Source organism: Ciconia boyciana, chromosome 7, assembly GCF_034638445.1.
Source record: "Ciconia boyciana chromosome 7, ASM3463844v1, whole genome shotgun sequence".
In the NCBI taxonomy this organism is placed as follows: domain Eukaryota; kingdom Metazoa; phylum Chordata; class Aves; order Ciconiiformes; family Ciconiidae; genus Ciconia; species Ciconia boyciana.
In genome coordinates, this window is record NC_132940.1 from 14,514,996 (window position 1) to 14,539,181 (window position 24,186).

A 24,186-nucleotide genomic window follows, 5' to 3' on the forward strand; every position below is an offset into this window, starting at 1 on the left:
TCAAAACAAATCAGTTGCATATATAAATCATTGAAAAAAACCTTTTAGAACAAGACTTTTAATGAAGGAATGTTGTCCAAAAGGATGCTAATAATAAGGCAAGAGTTCAAGAGGAGCAAAAACTTACACAGAGTAAAGGTGACATTCAAATATTTATACCATAAAGAGTTTAGCCTTAGAATTGGTGGTAGAAACTTGGAAGAAATGAGAAATCCTTCTTATTTATATTTATATTTATATTTATATTTATATTTATATTTATATTGACATGAATTAAATCAATACTATAGTCTGAGCTATGACTCTGCCTTGGCCAGGCTAGGATTCTCTCTGTAGGTGTTTGTTCATGTAAAGCTGCAGATTTGGTAGGACTGAGTGACGCACAAATCACAGAGCTTTGCCTGTGCTGTAACCTAAACCTTGACCTTTAATTCAGCTAGTCTGTGCATATGCACCAAGAGAAAGCTGGAATGGGATGCCAAACGACGTTCAAAAAGTTAGTGCTTTGGGCTTCCGATCCTTTCAAAAATATAAATGGAATAACCTCATCACACCACACCTGAAAAGCTCCTCTGTCCCCTGCACAAGTGAAGAAAGCGAGGCAGAGCAGTCCATACGCGTTGCAAAAAGGATCTGCGTCTCAGGGGAGTTTCGGGCTGTCACATTGTGTCTCACTCTGCACAGGAGGGAAATGTCGGCATCCCAGCATTTCTCATGAGTGGAGCAATCCATTTTGTCGATCCACCAGCTGGCCAAAAGGTGGGGGGAGTGCCAGGTTCCCTGTCTGCCTGGTGCTAACCAGCTGGCCCTGGGCATGCTTAGGAGCCTGCAGAGCCAAGCTGAAGGCAGGAGGCAGCGCAGGGGAGCTGGCTGGTTGCTGGACTCGGAGCTGGCAGCCTTACCTGGCCCAGGAAGCTGTGTAATCCGTACAGCTGCAGCTGGGGATCTGAGGACTTGGCAAAGGGGGCAACCTGCCTGCCAGATTTATTTTGGTCTGTCAGGCAAGGTCACCAATTAATTCCTCTGGAGCATTTCAGTTTGGTTGCATCAGGATTTTCCAATGTGAAGCTGTAGCGTTGTAGAGACTGATGCCCAGCTTCACAGAGGAAAGTAAAAGACTTAGATACAACGTAGGTGCTTATAGTCAAGGCTGAAATCCTTGATACTCCCTTCTATACCTTTAATAGCAAAGTCTATCGGTGCCTAATTTTCACAATCTGTGCAGCTCTCCAGCATCCTAAAGAACAGCCTTGCCTCTGCTCAGAAGTGCTAAAAAAGCCACAGGGCTCAGCCCCTTCTCACACACAAGACATGAAAAACCTCACGCAAGATGTTCTTCCCTCTACACCCCTTAATCTCTATCAGTGAGCCCCACAAAAGCACAGTATCTGGTTGTGCTCATTCAATGATACAACTGTGGTTCCCACCTATTTTCATACAATGATTTAATGGGTTGTTCTCACATCCCACCTGAGATGTGAGACTTCTCCCCCTCCCCACCAACCCCCAGCTGTGTTTCAGAAGGGGCAATGTAGCTGCCAGAACCTAGAAAGGTGTGGAAACCTGTTCCCAGGGAACCCAGGGCCCTGGGAAATGGGATGTGAATGATGACCTCTTCAGCATTTCCTACTGAATAGGCTAGGTAGCTATCAGGCTGGAGGGGGAAGATACCTTATATCCCACCTAAAGTGCTTAACTCTCCTTAATATATGGCATTTAGTACATTACTCTGGGGAGAAGACTGTACTCTGGCTTCAGACACATGAAAGTCAGCTCTTGTAATACAGCGAATCGTAGTATCGGAGACAATGGGGCACTATGACTCATGGTGTAGAGATGTCCAAGTTAGCGTCAAATGGAAGTCGTATAGCCACATTTCACAAAGGTGAAACACCATTCAGAGATACCAATGTATCTGCATTGAGTCTGAAGTAAGGTAGATAGGTTAGTGTCATGGTGAGATAAACATTTGACTGCCAGTTCTAGCCCCAGCCTGAGCCTGCGTCAATCTCCTATGCCCATAGTGAATCTAATCTGTATATCATCCCTCAAGTCTCGTGGTCATGAACAGATCTTGAATATTAATAGTTTTGTTTTGACCACATAAGCAGGAATCTAAGTAGAATTCTAGTGTGTTAGCTTATTCAGCCCAAATTCTTGGCTCTATTTCTTTTGCTATAATTATCTTTTTATCAGCTGGCAAGAAAACAAAGCATCAAAGCAGCTCTAGCTAGAGTAAATTCTCAACTGCATGAGGGACAGATATGACCACTATTAAACAAGGCACTTAAATATTGTTTCATATAATGTCTATAAAGAATGTTGAGTTACTTCTACTTGCAAAGGTTAAGACAATACATGGAGGAAATAATGTAAAAAAGTAATGGAGATAGCTTTGAGGCGAGCTAGTCACAACATTTCATGCTTTTGTCACCACTTACTATATTTCTAAATTTATTTCATTACTAAGAAGATTTTAAGAGCCATGAAAGCGCCCTGAAGCTTCAGAACAAAAAAGAGACTGTGATCTGTTTTCTCAGTGAGACAAAACAAAGATGTGGCAAAAGCCTGAGGATTGTTATTTCAGCACCCTAGTTTAGCACTATATATTTGTTATAGTGACCCTTGTAGAGTTCATGCAGGACTTGGGGTTTGATGGTGCAAGTCTCCAATTAGTATTTTTCTCCAAAGCACTCACAATTTACCTAAAGGCAAAATGCATCAAAGATGATGGAGAACGTGGCTATGCAGTAACAGGACCCAAGTTTACTTGGACTAACAGTATGCACAACCTGATGAATCCCAGTTAGCTGCTACTGTAAAGATTTTGATTTAATTTTGCCTCTATTATGCAGATGGCAACTGGAGTACTCCAGGATAATCCACAGAGGTCTTGGCTGTTCAAACTCCTCCTGGGCCCTGGACTCCAACCTTGTCTAACATCAACAACCCACCTTTACGACAACTACCGTGTCACACATGTCTCCGGCCCTTAGCCTATTTGTAATCATAGACGAGTGAAAGATACTGCAGAAGAAAAGCACAGAGAGAAGAGAGAGAGGAAGTTTGTAAAGCTCCAAAAGCTTCAGCAGGCTAATGTTTTAACATGGGGTGCAAGGTGAATTTTGAAACTGCCTGACTAGCTTCTAGATGAGGCATGGTGCACAGCTGCAGGGCTGCCTGCTCCCCCCAGGAGCTGGGTGAAGGTGTGCTGAGGTGCCCACATTTGTCCTGCTGAGAGAAGCTGAACAGGCCAGTGGTCACAGATAAATAGGGAAGGGAAACTGGGACGTCAGGAAGAAACAGGCTACAGATAATGAAAGGAAGTGCTGTGATCAGATCTATCTATATATAACTCCTGCTTCCCAAAACCCATCTGAAAGTAAACTTAATATTAGGACATATAAGTGTTCACTGTGAATTACAGCTAAGTGAACTGCAATGGAAAAAGGAGGGAAAACCAGATATTTTTTGGTACTAAAGCATTTTCAGGTACCAAAATAACAACCTTCTCACACTGATTGAGGAAGAACCGTAAGTGCTATTTTCAAACAGCTTTGGATTTTCTTAGTAAACTGTTCTCGCAGCCCTGCTTGCAATGTAATTATTGCCTATCCAGCAATAACAGAAATGAGAATGTCTTAGGCAATGTCTTTTTCCTCCAGAGACAATGTGAAATGGTGTTCAGAAAGGTACAGAATTGTAATGTACTTACAGGAAAAAAAGCCACATAGTAATCAAGTGTGGAGGTTAGAGGGAAAAAAAGCCACCCCAAACCTTGATTAGAATTTATATAAAACTGCCTGGAATGTATCAGACCTATAAATAAACCTGGAGGAAAAAGATTTAAAGCATTGTTAGTAAACAAAAAAGCCAGTAGATGGCATGAGAGACCTTGAGATTCAACATAAAGCTCAGATGGCCTCTAATAGCTACTCTCTTCTGCAACCTCCTGTGCTGTCTCTGGTTTTAGCCCTAGCTACTGTATTTGCTAGATTCCCGAGGTTTCTTATTCATCAGCTGCACTTAGATCCACACAGTACATTTATTTTTAGGGACAACTAAAGTTCATTTAATAACTCATTCAAACATGCTGAGTAAAAGCCTAGCTCTGTTGAGTTTAACCATTGACTTCAGTGGGGTTAGAATTGTACACGTTATTTTTTTTTTAATGCTCATGCTGCGAAGCAGGCATTTCATTTCCAGGAGGGGTCTGATATTAACGGTTTTGTCCTTTCCTATCACGCTGCAGCTCCTTTCTCTGGAGCAGAATGACCATGCTTTCCTGAGAGTCACTGTGTCATTTAAAATTAGTGAATCAAAAGAGCCTGGTCTGATGGACAAAAGGTTTGTTGTCTTTGTCTAGGATACAAAAGAATGTGTCTCCAATAGCCTTTTGCCTACCCCACTGTAATAGCAGGATCCAATTCTAGACTTTTATGAATAATCCACTAAGGTTTAACCAAAGCTGACCGTGAACAAATTAAGTACATTGTTTTGATTTTTTCCAAATGTATGGTTATTTTACAGTTGGATGAATCTGAAAATGAAAACCTTCAACTTAGCAGTAAAATATACTCATGTGGTTAGGAGATCTAGTGGAAAAATTTACTTTTCATTTCTAGAATCACTGAAGAACTTGCAAAAGACATACGGGACTATAAATTCATAAGCATTTCTGACTCCCTCAAGTAGGTAAGCAGTCATATCCTTCTGATGCAGAAAATGAGGCACAGAAATCCCCAGCCTCACGCAAAACCCCATTACAGAGCTGCAAAGGCATGATTAGGACTCAAACCTAGCCTATGCTTAGGCCTGCATCTTTTTTTCTGACACTCTCTTTTTTAAACAATACTGGAGTACTATAACTGCAAGGTCATATTCCTTGATTACTACAGTAAAGTCCAGAGTTCATTAATTCATATCATTGAGAAGCACTAGGAATGAAAAGTAGAGTGCATAAAAGCTCAGACTGTGCAGTACACATTTTAATACTCAGTAGGCTATATAACTTTGGTTTGCTTTATAAGATAGGACAGGCATGATTTCCAAATGAGGTTTATATCTGGGCTGCAGATATCCTCCCAGATGGGTTGGAAATGTCTATGTGGTGCATTAGAAACTCCAGAAGGGCTTTTTCACACTTGTACTGCTAATGCTCTTAATTCCTTTGGCAAAATGAGCTGGTTCTAAGTGTTTTGCTTTGCCATGCCCACTGCCAACCTCAGGCTTTACTAACTTTCATTATATTTGGTTTTTACAGCTGCAACATCAGTGGAGTCTTTCAGTCAGTCAAAGGCATTCAGCTGTCTCAGCAAGAGGGCACTAACGAACAGGAACCAGACAGAAATGAAAGCTGCCCCTTCAAAATGGAAATAATAAGAGCTGTGTCTCACCCGTGCCCTGCGCAGACCGGTGAAGGGAATGTGCCTGGGTTTTGCTAGCGACTGCTTTCCCCTCTGGCTGAGCCTGCACCTCAGCCCGGGCTGCGTTACCGGTGGGGTGATGGTGAGTGAATTCCCTGGCCCTGCTCTGACACTGTGGGGCATTTTCACCTTTCTTTCCTTATGTCTGGGACAGTGTGTGAGCTAGGAGTTTCTTTAGGACTTTTGGGCTCAAGCCGTTGCATGCAGCATCTTGCTGTTGGGAGCTTTATTGCCCGTGAACACCACAGCCAGTGGAAAGTGCTAACAGAGGAGCTTCTGCTGGGGGAAAGGCATACACGTGTGGTTTTAGCATGGGCAGGACACCTTTTTCCAGGCATGACAATTTAGCAGAAAGAGACGTGTAGCTGTTCTGGCGGGTCCCTTTAATTGGGGTGCTGGAGGTGCCTTCTGGTTGGTGCAGGATCCAAAGTGGGGCTGCAGCAGGGACGGGCCTGACCTGGCACGCTTATTGTTTTTTAACGCTGTGCAGTATGTAGTATTATTATATATCATCATTGTAGAATAAACTAATTTAGGACTGCTGATCAGTCTCTGCCCTCAAGTTTTTTCCAATGACTTTAACAGTCTGTAAATTGTTTCTGGGAGAAGGCATTTGCCTTTATGAGCTGCTTGTATTTTTTGTACTGTACATCCCAGCTTGATCATTGTTAATTAGTGTCATGCTTCTGTGTAGATGACTGTGTTTTACTGCGAGCAGAATTACTTCTCTTACTAATGGCTCTTTGCTGTTACTCAATTCCTGTTCTAGTAGTTGAGCATGAAAGTTTATTTTTCTTCTCTTACCACATCTTTCACTACCTTGTCTTAGCTGAAGTGGTTGACTGGCAAAAGTTTCTCTTTTGTAAACAAGCGGATTAAAGAGAAAGGTGTTGGATTAAAGACAACAGTCTGAGCCCATGAAAGCCAATGGCAAATCTCCCATAAGCCACGCTGAAAACAATACCAGGAAGAAAAGGGCTCTCCAGGTGTAATATTAGTGTGATTTTAAAGGGAAGTGGAATACAATATTCTTCATCTCCCCTCTTGTTTGGGACTACCCTTTTTGCAGTGTAGCACTTCTGATGAGTTAGCAAAACACAGCTTTTGTACAGGGAATTTGTGAATGCTTTATTACAAATAAAAACACAGTGCAAGAACTCACGTTACTGGTCTCAGTTTGAATACACTTGCATGAAAAAAAGCTGTTGAATAGAGCGCTGGCTATCTGCATATAGACCCAGTACACATGAAGGTTCTCAAATACAACGTATAGACTAAATTAAGGCTGGGGGAAGGGAAAGAGGCAGGTAACCCCCTTTTGCCCTCTGTAGGTTATCCTCAGGAGAGAGGCTGAAGGGCAGACACAAACATGCTTGCCACAGGGTATGCACCAGGCGTCAGGGCTCAGCCCACTGAGCTCTGCTTTGAACAAACTCATAATGGCTTACTTTCTTCTGGAAGTAATGAAGTAAGTGGAGTACACTGAGAAAAACTGGGTCTTTTGTAATTTCAAGTTGGTTGCAAGCTGCAACGTGAGACAGAGTGAGAGGAGTACTATACATTACTCGTGTTTCTGCTCTTGAAAGAAAAGCACTGAGGAATGTTATTCTGTAATTGTTCAGCTATTTAGTCTTCTATCATCTTTCTGATAGCTCAGTTTTCAGTTAGAAAGAAAAGTATTTTCTTTAATGACAGTTTCCTGACAACATTTGGGTTCAGCAGTACCTTGCTCACACTAAGGCTTCTCTTGGAAGAGCATGCTGGCTGTTACTGCCTGTTACGGAAAACGTATCACGGCTCACTGCATGGCTGATTCGTGTACATGGTGCAGAGATATGTGCTGTTGCTCGGGGTTTGAAGGTGCCACCTATTCCTGGTCCTCTGGAGTGGGAGGGAATTGCCTTTCTGCGTAGGCCTAGTGAAAGCTAGCAGATTGACACTTCACTGGTTAAACACAGTCAAACTGTCCTGCTTGTACTTTATTTTAGCTTTATGATGCTATTGATCTTACATATTTTTCTATATATTACTTTTTTGGAGTATTTGGAATGCTACCTGATGTATTATTGTTCCCTGAAGTTTTTGAAGGCATCATTTTCATAGATATACAATAGGAGATGGTAAACCAAAAAAAAAGTTCCTATTCATACTTTTAGCTCATGAAGCAACAGCACATCCATTGAAATTTAAATGAAAATGGGGACTGTGTCACACACTATAGCTCTCTGGAAAGCTACAGCGGGAGTCTAGCAGTCCAATTCATTCCTTTGTAGAATGTACTAAGGCTAATGGTCTTGCTGGGAGTAAAATGTATTTTTTTGCAGAATGGTTCCAAGAACAGACTTTGCTCTTTACCAGAAAACATAAAAGAAAACAAATGCTTACTGTGTCTTTAGTATGCTAAATATGAAATTCTTTGCACAATGGAATGTTAGCAGTAGCTGTAATCATGTTTTCCTTTCATCACCTAGTGAACATAATTTTAAGAGAGGACCGCTGTAATTATATTTCAGATAAAAGGAAGCAGAATTTCTGGATAATATTATAGTTGGTCTGATTGTTTTGTTGATAGGGAAAAATAAAGAGAGAGACCACATGAATACTTATTTTATGAACAACATATTTATTAAGCAGTGCAGACTGTACATAATGCATTTGACTTTGGATGCAATGCAGTAGGCTTATTTTCTTCAAGCACATTTCTTAATATTTTACTACAGCTATTAGGTTCCCTTCTTATCTGTCCAGCTATTCAATTATTTGTATAGTATGTCTATAGCACAACACTAAAGCGTTTAGCTTAACTACAGTCGCCAGTGCAGGTACAATCAATGTCAGCATCCACAGACTCCACAACATCCTCAGATGCAGATTTCTTATCGCTGCTTCTCTGCCATTCCATCAGGCTTACAGCAGTATCTGTCAGAAGGGCGAAGCCATTGTTAACTAACATCAAGCAAATTAACACATTTCAAGGAAATACTGTTTTGATGGCTGCCAACTCCCTCGTCAAGTAAAGAATGAAATCCTGCCCCCACAACTGACATCTAACTGACTCATTGACTTGGAGCAGGATTTTCATCCATGATATAATTACTATAATACTTCCCTAAAAACAAAATGGATAACATTTTACAAAGCACAAAGACAACAGGCAGGAGCCTGTTAAAGTGCTGGAGGTAGCCACCTTCAAAGTAAGACCACCACGTACCAATACACATCAGCAATCTCTTTTTATGTTAGTGCTGCATATCACTGCGTATTTCAGCTGACTATTAGTCGAAGTTCATTCTAAAGGATAAGCCCTTTGGAGAATTTTCAGAGGTTCATAAACTTCTAATTAAAGTTTCCCATATATTGTGAAATCTGGCAGAGCATTGTCAGTTGCAGTATTAACCTTACCACACTGTTTTATCAACATCAGCTTGAATAAGCCATATCCCTTAATGCTGAAATAATCTAAACGGAATAATGATATTCAGCCTCCCAATAAATATTCTTAGCTAGCTGGAGGTTTATCATTGCATCTGGAAGAATATTAGGACACCCATTTAGATTAAGTTTGTATAATGAGAATGGGTAAAGCTTTCATAATTTTACCTCCATTTGTTTTATTCCTTAGTTGGACAATACATGTATAACATGCCATCTCTCATCACAGGGAAATCTGGAGACTGCTGTGTGGGTTCAGGTTGTATCACTTATCTCCTGAAATGCTAACAGTCTCCTTGGCTAAATTACTGTCCAACCTGAAGCACAGGTTTTGCACAATAAACTGGAGGATAAATATCTCCCAGAACAGTGCTGGAGATGCTTTTTAAAAATATATAATTTTTCAAGCTGTGAAATGAGAAATGCTATAAAATGTCTGGATTCTGTTTTTTATACACATTAATTCTTGTTATGCCTCTTACTCTTGGGCACACTGTGGGTCTGATCACATTCATATCCATGTAGGAAACAGTTCCCTCAGCAAACTGGATCATGACTGAGTACCTACGATCCCTATGGGTAGGGCTTGTGGCATGTTTGAAATGTAAACCAATATGTGGACTTAAACTTGGAGTGATGTCCGCCTCAGTCAAGATCCTAAGACTACAGTCTCACTGATTTGAGGACAACAGGGGGAACTGCATCTTTGTACTTCATTTTATCCTTGCTACACCAGTGACAGTAATGGGGTTCCTCTCTTTTAAAACAGCAGACTATCAGATCTGAGTTCTCATATAAAGAGCTGAGAAAAGGTCTTTGTCCAGTGTATGCAAATAAATGTTCTCAGCTTGAGAAAGATGGGGATTTTGTTTCTGCTGCTTCTCCAAGTCATCGAACAAAGAAAGAAAAAGAACAGTTTTTAAGGGCTGGCCTTGTATTCCTATTGATCCTTAGCCTGAGGAAAAGCAATCATCTTGCTAAAAAAACCACAAATGGCATCTTTTCCCTTCCTCCTCCTCCTCCTCCTTCTCTCTGTCTTCCCCCTCCTCCTCCTTCTCCTCAGGATAAATAAATAAAAAAAGCCCTTGATTAAGAGTGCTGCTAGCAGACTTCCCAGTCTCTGGTTCAGTAAATGAACCAGAGAAGCCTGCAGTTGCTGTAAAAGCAGCACTGGCTGCGACAACTAACATATCTTTTTTCTGATTTTCCTCTTTTCTCACACATTTTTGTGAGAGAATGAGACAGCTTCATTATAGCCTAATATTCTGAGGCAGTGAGTGGCCCGGGGTGATGACATTTCAGAGATACAGACTTGGACACACAAAAGAAATCCGTGAAACATGGATATGACAAGATTTTGGAAGTTTTTTTTTGGTGAGGGTGGGTTTTTCTTTTCATAAAAGGATGCATCTATTCACATATCTGGGAGCCGTCAGAAAACTATTAGCACTCTCTCTGTGCTACTTGTTGAATGGGCTGTTGTAGATGGTTGACTATTACAGAAAGATACTCATTGCTTTTATGGGCTGATTCAGCACTTTAATAACACGAGCAAAGTGCAAAGTTCTACATAGATGTTGTTTAAAATCAGACATAAAATACTCTGTTCCTCTCCAGTATTACTCGACACAGGGATCCATTGGCTTCAGTGAAATGACACTGGATTATCCCAGCTAACAATGGATTTGGCCAACAATGGTTAACACAGAGAACAGACCACTTCAGTAGATACTCCCTAATGGTAGGTTTCCCTCTAAGGTATATATGTACTGTGTAATTCATTAAAAGATTTAGGAAGGAATGCACCAGAAATATCTGTAGGCTGGATTCTCCTCTCATGCTTATATAACTTTAGCGTGAACCTGTGTTAGACAATGCATTGTGTCTATGACAAATTGGTCTAAGTGAAAGGAGAAAAAGGCCCAGCATTTTTAAAAATCTAGGGCATGAGTGTGTATGTATAAAATACCTTCAAAAACAAACCATTTTTTGGAACAATCTAGAGAACATTTCAGCAGTGTGTTTTTTGCTGATGTATTGCACAGTGGCATAGCATGGCAGCCTAATCACAGCAGTCATGTCACACTACTTGACTGACTTTCAATTGCCTTGCTTGCCCTGGTCTACACAAAATCGCAGGCTGTAATGTGCATAAAAGGACTCAGTGTTGCTTATCTCAACTTTATGGAGATCCTGAAAACCTGAAAAAATTTTTATCGATCACTGCTGCCCCTTTTACCACCTCAAATGTTTTTCTCAGATGATGCTACCTGCCATCATCTAAACTAGCTTTTAGCTGGCCAGTACTGTCAGTGGTTATAGGAAATACTAATGGGATTAAAAACAGCAGCTCAGAGAGGAGCTGGAGCAATACAGGTCTGTGCGTGGCTGTGCTGTGTTTTGTTCTTTCGAGTGGTCTGACAGAACTCCTACAGTACGTGACATGGAGAGAGAAAAATATCGTACCTTTTGGGAAACAGTGGAAGCCAACCTTAACTGAAGTTTTTTCGATTGGAGTACAGTCTTTCATACATTTCAGTACTGGGTCAACAGAGTAGCACGTAGATTCCTCTCCATCAATAGTAGGATTTCGATTCAGCTTCACATAACTGCGCTGCAGCTTGCACCCTAAGAGGAAAAGGAAAGGTAGTTAAAATTGTAGAAATAAATCCCAATCGATCCTTGCAATAATAAAGGTCCATATTTTCTCTTCAGCTTTTATTAAAACACAGGTGCCTGACAAACCATTTTAACAGTAGCTAGGTTATCGAGATAGGATGATAATAAGTTGGGGGATAGAGGAAAGAGTCTGAAAAGGGAGCTATTTTTAAAATCTAATTGCACAATATAACCCAAATGGAATCATGTATACCCAGGTTTTTAGAACTACATAATACACAGAAAATAACCTCTCATGTCTGAAAGCTATTAAGAATAGATACTGCAAGCACAATGGCTACTTCATTGCATTAGGAAAAATGTCAACTGTAGTGAATGGATAAAAAAAAAAAAGCAGCATTTATGTAATAACATCAAGGATAATTTTTGTATTGGATGATTTTTATAATGTTGCAATTATCTCACTAGAAAGGTATAATGTAACTTAACAGCATCCCAGCTATGACTCCGTTTCCTGACACACAGATAAGTACAATTCTGCGGCCACCGAAGTCAAGGAGAAAACAACCATTAACTTCAATAAAGTTATCTCATGTCCAAGGTAAATTGAGACATACAGAACAAAACTGTACTGATGTTATGGGAGACCATCATTATTTTTTCAGCTACATGTGAGAGGAAGCTCTTTTACTTTAGGAGTATTTCTAAATATTTCCCTGAGATTGCACCCTCAGATGCACTCTGAAAATTTACATAAACTTAAGATCTGACACTGCATTCATAGCCTGTAACTTGTTTGATTAAGTCTGCAGACAACAGCTGAAACTGCTTTGATTCAGTGGTAAAAATCACACTTACTTCAATGGGAGCGAGATTAGGCCTGATTTCGCCTCTCCAAGAAAAAAGCTACTCAGTGTAAGAAATTATAGTAGAATCAGTTATTTAACATTGAACTGCACATGAGACAAAGACTTCTGCTGTAGTATATATTCTCTATATTCACAGGCAGTGTTTTAAACAGTGCTTAATGAAGTTAAAATGGATATATATTGCTATTGTCTTTTCTAAGTAAAAGATATCTGCTGCTTTTAAAAAAAATATTTTCTAGCTATTGGCAGAGGAAAAGTGAAATCGTATTCTCCCCAAGCATAAATTGTTTTCAGATCTACTCACCACCGGAGCAGGTTTCTTCTAACAATACCCATGAATGAACAAAAGCAGAACAGCTGTGTGCCAGCTTATGATTTGGCATTAGGAGTTCATTGTGCTTTTCTCTGTCATTATTTCCACAAACTCCACAGGTCTTTCCTCTCATCCATGAAGCAACGGTAACCTATAAAATAGTACATCTTTGTACTGAACACTGACGTGTTGGTCTGTTACATTGCCAAGGTACTAAACAGAAAGAAAGTAGTAACCTAGAAAGTAAGCCCAATACCTTAAGGATCACACCATCAAAAGTCACATTCTTCAGTCCATGTGTTGGAGCTTCCACAATAACTGTTGTTCCATTTTTATAAATTTTAACATTGTCTGTAAAAAGATAGTGAATCATAAGGTGATCTACTTAATTTCAAATTAATGGAGAAACTGAGTAGCACAAAATACGCCATAATGCATTTTTCTTCACAATGATCATTTCGCAGCTACAGTTGGATTTTTTTTTTTTTTTGGTGGAGATAGAAAGGAAAAATAGAAGAAATTATCTCTTTATTTGTAAAAATATTCTACTGCTTTTCCCTATATTTGGAACTGACTTTTCTATCCAGTCTGCTAAGTCTCGAAATGATCATGACATTGGTGGTGCCCCAGCTAAATATCTGAACCAAAGCATCTAACTGTGACTATAACAAGCCCTTTTTTCTAAACAATCACCAACCTGGACATACCATGTATATAAGAAAGGGCTTTGTTTACCTGTCAGCTATGCTGGGAGAAAGTAAGAGTGTATATACTATAGGATAGGAAACAAGAAAGTAAGTCAACACAAATCCTAAGAAAGTAAAGTCTCTAGTTTTTCTTTGAATTCATCCCACTTGTGTTTTCTTTACATTGAGATTTTTCTGTGGAATTTATAAAAACATCTTGAAGGTATTTACTTTCCAGGTCAGTTCTGGAAAAGTGGGTATGACAGCTTACCTTTTTCATACTCAGAAACTCCACTGTGTGACAGAACTGGTTCTTCATTGCATGCCACAAGGAGAGATGAATTTGTGGCAGGACAGATTCTGATGTTCCTTCAGAAAAAGAAAAAAGAAGAAACTAGTGGTTAATTTAAAATGTGAAAAGTAGAGATATTTGTGACCAAAGCTAGCAGAGCACCAACTTGAATATCTGAATTTTGAATTAATGAATGAATGAGCCGTATTCTTTCCAAAGTACAAAATTCACTGGGACATTGTGTTTTGAGATTCAACCTTTAAAGAAAAGATGGTGTGGGGACTTAATGAGCAGGTTGTCAGATAATGGTGGCTGTGAAATTGAAGACAAGAACAACTAAACCAAAGAGTCTCAGATGAGGAATCCTTCTGGAAATCCTGTCTTTCCCCAAATATCTGATTGCAAATCAGTTTCACCTAGGAGCTAGACATCTCCATCCCCAGACTAACTCCCTGAAACTTTATACCCAATTCCTGAGTCCTCAGGATAAACCACACTTACACTGAGGTTGTATTTATGTGAACCTCTCTTGAGAAAGACTGAGGATCAACCTTTCTTGTAGTAATGATGAATTTTGGGTGTTCAGTACAGTCTTGGGCCACTATCAGGTTGCAGCTTTTATTGAAAGAATATGTACGGCTCACGTGATCAAATGTTTTGAAATCTCCCTCGCTGACTTCACATGTGGCTGCAAAACAAAACCAGAAAAGAAATGGCAGATGTGACTATGGCATGCGTGCTGCTGCAAAGTATTAAAGGCCACCTCTGTGAGACTGAACTACCCAGCAAACAGGAAAGAAACTTCAACATCTCCTTGGCAGAAGCTTTCAACGCTGCCAGAGTCTGTAAGGACAGGATAGCACTACAGAATAACTACCACATATAGACTATACTAGTATTGATTTTGATTACATCCTAAACACAAAACTCAAGCTAACAGGGACTAAAATGTACCAAATTCTTGAGAAACTAAAAATAGTAACCATGATAAAAAGTAGTTCACATTTCCCACAGAAGTGCTAGGCACAAACCAGCTAAGACTCACATGACTCCTTTCTGAAGAAAATAAACAGGGCAGAAAATATATGATCTGTCTTGTACCCATCATCTGATGCCTCTCAATGCAGAGATGGCACCTTCTTAGAAGGGGCAAAGCCCTAGGACTTGCAGACAGGAGTGATTCCTGAACTCTGGATATTTACATCAGTTTGAAGTCTCTTCATTCACCTGCCAACAAACATGCTTCTAAGTGAAAGAATGATCTGTTGAGAAAGCAGGGTTAGAGACGCTATGCTTCCCTATAAGACCACAACAAGCAAAGGCAAGGCCCAGTCATGGCAGAGGACGGATCTACAAACATTGCTTATTCATGAGACAAGCATATAAGTAATATTTACATTGATCTTCTTGTGCTATTTGTGAAGCTATTTCAGGAAATAAATTCCAGGCAGTGATATCTCGAGTCTCGTAAGTTGGAGATGGGCCTAAGGGCAGAGTGAATGGCATTCGGAGTGCCTGGTAGTAAAGTGTTACCTGAAAAAGCAGAAATGAGAATACATTAAGATAAATTGAACCATATTGCTCAAGATATGACTGCAAACAAAAAAAGACTCTTATCTTGAAAAAAAAGTCTTTAAGATGCATTTATACAATTGCAGTTGTGTTAGTCTCTCCGGGATGCACCCAAACCTTAAGCTTTTGTGAGGAATTGTTGTCTTCTCTTCTAGTCACACTTCTCGACTTTTTGAGAAATTGTTAAGGACATTGGAAAGTAACCGACATAGATGAAGTTTAAGTGGTAACTAAGTGACTTCTTAAAAAATAAGGTAACAAGTTAAGTAACTGAGTAAGTCGATGGATGTGTCTGGAAAAGCGAACAGGCTGAAAACTGGCATGACGAGTATTGGGGTAAGATCCCTCACTGTAGCTACAAATTACATTTACCAATTAATGCCTAGTGTGCCTCATCTTCATTATCATATATTAAAGATCCTGCAATACTGAAGCACCATGGAAGGTTAAAGACACACTAATTTCTCTGTGTATGAATAGCTAGCTGTTATTAATTTGCCAGAGATCCATAGGGGAAATTTTTCAAAGCAGTGCATAGGGATTTGGTGGACAAGGACCAATTAATCAGTAGGACTCTGCAGATCCAGCCTGTGCAAGCTGCTCTGAGAGTGTAACTAACTGCTCCAGTTTGGTTAAGGCAGAGTTGTATTTGTGGCTGTCATAACTTGCTTGGACCTGTCTCATCATGGTTACTGCAGATGTTGGACTTGAGTGCCGACACAGATAGATGCTGTACATGGTTGCAACAGAGTGCAAGGTGTTCTCAAGGCCTCCATTATCTGCTCTGAGGCCCCTATAAATCCCACAGAACTAGTCACACTGGGTAAAATGAATAAAGGTGTGAGTGCAGAGCAGTCATACTTGAGACAATTTGGGCCTAACTGCTGTTCTCAGCATGGAAATAAGGTATTTGACTACAGAGTCTGATTTTCAACGTATTGCTACATTGCACTAAAGCAGTACAAAATCAAGAGTACTCTTTTATGTATTTCAAGACCCATGTAATGTAGTCAGGTATATATCAGCTTCTCTAAAAGGGAATGTTTTGCTTTTTTTTCTTTACATTAAGTATCAAAATGTTATTAGTTGAAAATCCATTCAAGGCAAGGAAAAGGAAAATAAAAATTGACACATACCCCAGGAGCTTTAATTACTGTATCAATTGTTCGTGCAGATGTTGCAGCTGCCCTTACTATAAATTCATGAGATGGATTTCTCTGATGTGCTTCTGAGAAGCCCAACACAAGTGCTGCACCAGGAATGTATTGCATGAATCTAGAGATAAACAAGATGTGACAAACTCAGGTACATGAGCAAAAGCAGACATGGGAGGATGAGGACTACTGGCAGTTCTGAAAAATCAGGGAAACAATGGAAGAATTGAAAAGTCAAAGAAATAATACTTTGGGTCAAATTAAATGGTTGATTTTATCCAGAGGAAACACATTGGTTTTATTTTGCTTATTTTAACTGGGTAATTTTTGAAACTGAATAGAAGAACATTTCAAAACAAAAAGTCATTTTGAACTGAAATATCAAATCATTTAATATGGAAAATGAAATTAAGCATGTCAAGTTTTTAAATATTTGGGGCATTTCTTTTAATATGAAACATGCGGAGAAAGTAGAACACATTCACAAAATACTTTTGTGCCATTGAACTGATGTTCATCCCCAAAAAACCCCAAACATGTTTGGGTTGAAAAATTTTGTCCAATTCTTTCAGTGTTTTTATAAAGCTAACTAGTATAAGAAAGGCAAAGTAACAACTTAGGAAAGAGCGAATTACATACGCCGTGCTTGTCTTTTTTATCCAGGATGGAAGGTTTCCCCATTGCACCTTCAGCTGCACAGCTGGCTTCCTTGCCAGTTGGCCTGTGGTAGCTACGGCTGCTATCCTGTAGTCCCGGCACTCCTTGCCCCATCTCAGTCTGGCCTTTACAAACAGGGAAACAGTCACCCAAATTTCAGAAGAGAATCACAGAACCACCCTTGACCATTTCAAAATGCAAGTTTTTCTTCTTTCCCCAAACTTCACATTGATCCTTAATGTTTCCAAGTCTTTCTTTTGCTCTAAATAGGCTCACAGAGAAATTTTGATTACATCCTGAAAAATCTGAGGCATAGTAGAAAAAAAGTTTGCTAGGCTGTGCAGAACTACATGTACATGCTCTGGGCTCAAAGCAGTCCCTGAAACATCAGGTTTGTCATAATTTCCTGAGATTTCCTTAGACTTGGTAACTTCATAATCAATATGTATTTTTTTCTAGAAGAATGCTGCACTATAATTTCTATTAGCCTTCCCCAATACCGCTTGATTTGAACCCCACCCCACTTTTTTCAATACTGAAATACCATACTGAATTTGTCAATTGCAGCTGTGAAAAGCAGAGGTTTGTAAATTGTTACGCAAAGACCTCTTGCATCAAAAGGCACATGGGAAGCACAGCACAGGGAGACGTGAAAAAGGAAAAGGAAAGACCTGTTCCTTCATTTATGATGCTCTCTCAGGCATGAACTCATTACCCAACTTTTCTTTTTCCATCTTTTCATATAAATCCTAAGAAATACAACATTTCAAATGCATTTGAGTTATGAGTCCTCTGAAATGAATTATATAGAGAAAACAGCCAGATTCCCAGACAAGCAAACTCATAGTAGAGGGAATGATAAATAGGTAGTAATGAAGCAGTCAATTTTTCAAACACTTTTTATACTTCTACTGGTCATATTTTGATGTTTCTTGAAAGTCAATATCTTTTTTTTTAAGTGGCTGACTTTTTTTATTTTTTATTTTTTATTCAAAAGAATGGTGAAAGACAGGAACATTTTCTGAAATTTCACAAACTTTGTGAAGCATTTCAAAATATGTATGTTTTTCCTGTTTGGTTCTCCTAATCAGCAGGTGCTCTGTGCTTATTTAAAAAACTCTGGGCTTTTCAGATGTCTCTCTGGACAAAGCTGCCTGTGTGCTTACCTGTGCTTTCAGAGGCAGTATTACAGCATCAGCACACGCTTTCCAATTGGTTTCAGCCAGCTGAACCACAACTAGTTGCACTTCCACTTTGGCAGCATCAGAACGAACATATGTTGTAGCTTGATAACCTTGATTTCTGCTGTCACTCCTTACTGCCTGTGCCACAATCGTAATGCCAGGTGGAATTACGTCTCCCAGGAAGTTGCACTGAAAAACAACCCCCAACCATCTGTGCTTAAGTATTTCTGTGTGTTCACTGGAGAGCCTACAGTCCAGTTTATGTGTGCTGATAGCAGGAAGCAGCCCTTGTCCTTCATCAGTTTAGTCTGTGGTACGTATTTCTATATCCCCAATATTCAAGAATAAATTTGGTTGGAATCTTGATTATTTCATTACCACCAGGAATTTTCAAAGATGTGATTGGTTTGATGCGGATCCAAGCCTCTTTCAAACTACCTTTATGCAGTTAGTAAGATTTTGTGCATTATTTTAATATTTCAGATAGCTGCCTACAATACGTACTAGACATCTTCCTAGCCGTATACACATTCACAACATATTTTACTATGCTACAGCTCCTTCAAGCCAATTATTTTGAAATCCTTCTTAGTAGCAGAGTTCCCATAGACATTGTCTGCATTTGCAGAGCTATTTGTTCTATTATTATGTAGATCCCTTTACTTAGTACAATTATAGAATACTAAGTGAGTAATAAAAATAAAGATGATCTGTGCTTAATGGGACTTTACATTTACCAACCAGTAATGACCATGGAGAGTCTGATTTTAGTTATACTATGCATGCACTCATGACCTCAGGTCTACATCTAAAAATAATTAGGTGGACTTAAGTTAAAAAAAAAAATCTTTAAATAAAACGTATTTATTTCCTCCCCATTTTTACCTTAATGCAACTTATTTTGCATTTTGGGCTTTCATAGGAAAAAGAAAATTCTTTCGCCTTTAACTTACAACCCCATTCCCTTCAATTTTTATAATTTCCAAATCCAGGCTTTCACATACTGCAAACACTTTTAGAAAGGAAAATACACCCAAGAAACCAGCAAACAAAACCCTAAAGCCAAGGGAATTTGGAAAAAATGTTTTCATGGGAGGAAAAGATCTCAACGGACTTTGACTTTCCATTTACAAACTTGACTTGCAGCGTACTTCCTGAGCGTAACCCCCTCAGCTGGTTAGTGCCACCACATCTACAGTTCCTGCTCAGCAGCCAGCAAAGCCCGGCTGCTCATTTGTACCACACAGATAGTAGTATCTCGCGCGTCAGGCTGGAACCACGGCTGTGGTGAATGCTGACTCTGCTCACGTGGCTCCTCCTTGAGCTGTGGCCAGCGTTTGCTCCGTGGTGGTGGCTGCTGCTGCTGCTGCTGCTGCTGCTGCTGCTGCTTGGGTGACTGCTCCTGCTCCTGTTCCTGCTTCTGCTGCCACTGCTGCTGCTGTTGCTGTGGCTGCTTCCCGATTCAGAGGAAGATGACAATGAGCTGCTTGATATCTTCCGATCTGGATGCTATGAAACAAAAATAGGTAAAAAAGCTATGGCATGGCCTCTAGTTTTACAGTGTAGACATCAAAATCAGAGCTATCAGCCTCCCTTTAGAGGTAACAGACAGACTTAGACATATCTAGAGTGTTATTTTTATTATCATAATGCAGACATGAAATATGTTGGGTAGGAATGTGCCTCGGATCCACCTGGACCTCTCTGCAGAAAGGAAGACTGTGTAGACAGTGATTGCAAATGGCAACATCACACTGTCCAGGTCTAATGTTAGGGAAAATAAAAACTGACGCTTAATAAGTGGTAAAACGTATCAATTTTTTTAGAAATAATAAAGAGATTACAATTTAAGTAAAAACACTGTAAATCATCTTTCTCTTTCATAAGCAGGATACATAATAAATTTACAGGTAACACCTGCAAAAGCCACTACATCATCATCCTTCTCATATATACTAAAAATACCTCTGTGCCATAATGCATACTGAAACTGGTTTCTGATACAATCCACATACATGATGATTTTACCATGATTTCTTAAAAACTGTGGACACAGTTATTCCTATTGGAAGATCCTGCTGGTTTATAATTCCCTCATGGTCTGTGCTAACTTAGCTTTGGCTGCATTGTACAGCATCTAGCCTAAAGGTGTCTTGACCAAAATCTGAGGATTGCAAGTGCTGCAACAACAGAAGGTTGTAGTGTAATAGTCGGTATTTTAGTAATAAAGTAATAAATAAAGTAATAAATATGCGTATTTTGGTCATCATCAATGTTGATATTGGACAGTATGGAATGCTCAAGTGAAATGAACCAAACAAAGCCCTTCAGTAATATGCCTGATCATATCAACTGTAGCCACCATGGGAATATGCGCTTGAATTAGGGACCTACCCAATGGACGTGAGCAGACCTGAAACGGAGCCGGTATACTTTTGGAAGGTGATATTCCTGCAAAATTCCAAAAGAAGTCATTACCTACAGCTCAGTAAGGATCACCTCCAAGCAGAAGTCAAAGCATTAGAAAATTTTACCCATTCTGTAGAAGCATCATAGCTACTGTGACTGTTAAATTGGGACTTGACATATTTCGGCTCAGTTTGTCTGTCATATTTGCTGTGGCGACGAGAAACACCAACGCTTTCACTGCTGCTGCTGGTGCCACTGCTGGAGCTTCTGCTGCTACTGCTGCTACTCTGTGTTTTATGCTTCTGCGCACGGACAATTCTCTCTCCTTCAGCAGCGCTGGCATGTGGAAATGATGTGGTCTTGGACTGCTTCTTAGCCTTATGCTTTATACCAGATGCTTTGCTACTGCTGCTGCTGCTGCTGCTGTTGCTGCTACCTGTGCTGCTACTGCTGCTGCCTTTGCTGCTGCTACTACTGCTTCTGCTGCTGCTGCCACCCTTGCTGCTGCTACTCCTGCTTTTGCTGCTTCTACTGCTACTACTACTGCTGCCCTTGCTGCTGCTACTGCTGCTGCTACTACTGCTACTGCTTTTGCTACTGCTACTACTGCTTTTGCTACTACTGCTACTACTACTGCTTTTGCTGCTACTACTGCTGCTTTTGCTGCTACTACTACCACTACTACTGCTGCTACTGCTACTGCTTTTGCTGCTACTGCTACTGCTACCACTACTGCTGCTGCTGCTACCGCTGCTGTCCCCAAAGGGGTAGAACTTCTTTCCTTTGGCTTTGGAGCGTCTTGTTTTCAGATTTATCTGGGTGCCTCCCTGTGATGCTCTGTTGTCAGAGTCACTGCTGGAGGGGCTGCTCCTTGTACTCTCGGCACTTCCACTGGTGCTGCTGGCACTGGACGATGAGCTTCTGGATTTTCTTGTCCCCTAGTCAATGGTACCATTGGAAAAACAAAATTATTTTTCTGTGTTCCTGCAGAAGGCTGTAAGTAAAATCAGACACAGAGAGCTATGAATCTCTCTGCTGCCTTAGAAGACAAAATGTACACCTGATAGCATTCTTGCAATACATCACAATAAGGCAAATTCATAATAATGTGTTAAAACCACACGTAAGTAGAACAATACCCCAAGCCCTTTTGTGATAACGAACATGCATAGAAATTGTTGATCATATAATTACATGTAACTAATGTTGGTAATGACAGTGCTGTAGCTGTGACTATCTCAGGGCAAGTGGTGTAGGTAGGTGTCATACCTTTTTGCTACAATTGCAGTAGCTGGAAAGAACAGACTACCTTTTGGGCACACAACAGCTATTTTGTGTCTTACGAGATTTTCAGAAAAACCTACAAAACCAACCTGCTCTTTCTAATGTCCTTCACCTGTAGAAGAGATGAATGCAAACAAAAGACCTGCAGAAGGACTTGTGTACCCAAAAGCCTGTCTTTATTTTCCAATTTTTGTATACTGTCTAAACAAAGGAGGCTACTTAGTAAAAGAACTATAAATAACTAAGCTTTGTGTAATGTCTCCCACAAATCTAGAAGTGGATTTTTACAGCAGTACCTGGTAATCAGTATCATCAAGGATTTTCTTCACTCTTTTAATTGCTTCTTTGGTGGAAGATACTTCTGCCTCTGGATCTTCAAATGTTACTAAACGTACCATTTTTGTAGGAGCTTGGTCTCCTGCTTGAATTGTGACTTGTATTTTTTCAATAGGTGCCTCTGTGTAAACTGAAATTGCACGACAATTAGTATTACTGTTAGTATTAGCAACTGAATAATAGAATAAGCCAATTTTTGCGATAATTGATTTATCCATTCTTCCCCAAATAAAAATGTAAATGTTCATTGATTATTTTTGGTATTGAGCAACTTTGCTAAAAAATTTCTGTAATAGCTAAAGCACATACTGGCAATAACCAAATTTTAAAATATTAGCATGCTACTAGATTCTTTTCAAGTCGATAAACAGAATGATCAGCAGATTTAAGTCAAGTGAATTGGATTGCTTAACTAGATAACACTATGGGATAGCGAATTAGGCATCAGAGAAGAACTGAGGCTCAGCTCTTGAATTGTAAAGAATTGCCCAATGGTTAGGCCATTAGTTTGATACTTAGGAGACCTAGATTCAGTGGCCTGCTGTGCTTTTACTTCCTATGACCACGGATTAAGACATTGAGGACTAGATCCTGGCAGGGTTAATCCATAATTCTCTTTAAGAGCCTGGGTTTTTAGAGTGTAGCTACAGGACACTGCATCAGATCTGTTGCCCATGTCCAATTGCTCTGTGCTTGCATCCCAAATCCAGTGATTCAGGATGCATCAGACACGCTCTGCAGGCACAGATCAGCTCTGCTTGATGCTGGCCATGCTGAGCGGCATTGCTGGGAGAGCTGGGAAACTGTTGCTCAGACGAGCGGGGGAGAAATGAATTCCTGCTACAAGCGTAGTCCGTTGCCAATACTGGCAGGGCTGGTAGGTCTAATGGTAGTTTTAGTGGTACTTAAGATACAAAAGATATATGTGTACCTATACAAATATATATGTGTATATACACACACATCTACCCACCCACCCGTTACTTTCTTTTTTGTGCACAGTTGTAGTTACCTGGTTTGAAGCTCATTCTAAGGGCGTGCTCTCCAACTAGGTAATAGAGAGGCACATTTTTGATAAATGCTGCATGTATGCTTTTCCTCTCAATGCACACTTCAAACCCAAATGTACTTGCATTGGAGCACATGGACTGAACAAATGGCTCTTTTCGGGAAGAAGAGTGTCCAAAGGAAAAGGAATTTCCCGATGAAACATCTTTTGCAGACTGTCTGTCCTATTAGATAATACACATGTCAAGTTAAAGTGGACAACAGTAAGAGGAATACTTGCGTGTTATGAGTCCTGTTTCGGTAATAGCTACATGTATTCTGCAGGAGGAATTCACCAGTTTATTTGAGATAACAAGGCCGTGACATGGGACAACTTGGTTTTCAATTGGACAAAATTATCAGCTGAATGGCTTGATTAGACTATCTAGTGTAAAAAGACCTTCAGGCTATAAGAATGGAAAATGATATCACAAATTAGTTCTAAATATTTAATTTTGTTTTGCTGGAGTATTAGACAGGGTTAACAGGTTCTTGATAAATCTGAGTGTGCTCTAGACTGACTGGAGTTCTTTCCTTTGATTTATGATTGGGTCAAACAACAGAACCTTCCTCTATGTCCATGAAAATTCTGTCTCAGTTAAGGTCTGACACGAATGTGAGACTACATCAACTACATGGTCAAAGCATATCAGATGTTAGAAATTTCCACTCAAAACTATGTAATTTACATGTGCTAAGCAATGCTTGCAGAAGAACAAATTAAAATTAATTAAAATTACAATCAAATCTATGAAATGAAAACTATGATTTCTTGGAGCAATGAAGCAAATAGTTAAAGACACATAATCATAAGCTTTCATTTCACATGTAATACAGGTTTGCAGTTAATTTTCTACTCAGTTTATCATGTCTCACAAGATTCCAAACTTGTATGCACCCCACTGA

The 24,186-nt window shown here is 39.8% G+C and overlaps 1 protein-coding gene across 1 annotated transcript in view; it reads right to left on the minus strand.

Annotated features, from left to right (window-relative positions):
• Window positions 1-8,226: 8,226 nt before the first annotated feature.
• Window positions 8,227-24,186, minus strand: part of LOC140654436 (vitellogenin-1-like) — a 43,362-nt gene continuing 27,402 nt past the window's right edge. The window contains exons 21-35 of the mRNA XM_072867701.1: window positions 23,246-23,465; window positions 22,194-22,363; window positions 20,739-21,551; window positions 20,599-20,655; window positions 19,450-19,713; window positions 18,187-18,393; window positions 17,003-17,145; window positions 16,346-16,484; window positions 15,035-15,170; window positions 14,139-14,325; window positions 13,617-13,714; window positions 12,916-13,010; window positions 12,651-12,810; window positions 11,325-11,486; window positions 8,227-8,345 (exon numbers count right to left, since the gene is read on the minus strand). Of these exons, the coding sequence (XP_072723802.1) occupies window positions 8,227-8,345; window positions 11,325-11,486; window positions 12,651-12,810; window positions 12,916-13,010; window positions 13,617-13,714; window positions 14,139-14,325; window positions 15,035-15,170; window positions 16,346-16,484; window positions 17,003-17,145; window positions 18,187-18,393; window positions 19,450-19,713; window positions 20,599-20,655; window positions 20,739-21,551; window positions 22,194-22,363; window positions 23,246-23,465 (2,970 nt within the window). The remainder of the gene's footprint in view (window positions 8,346-11,324; window positions 11,487-12,650; window positions 12,811-12,915; window positions 13,011-13,616; window positions 13,715-14,138; window positions 14,326-15,034; window positions 15,171-16,345; window positions 16,485-17,002; window positions 17,146-18,186; window positions 18,394-19,449; window positions 19,714-20,598; window positions 20,656-20,738; window positions 21,552-22,193; window positions 22,364-23,245; window positions 23,466-24,186) is intronic.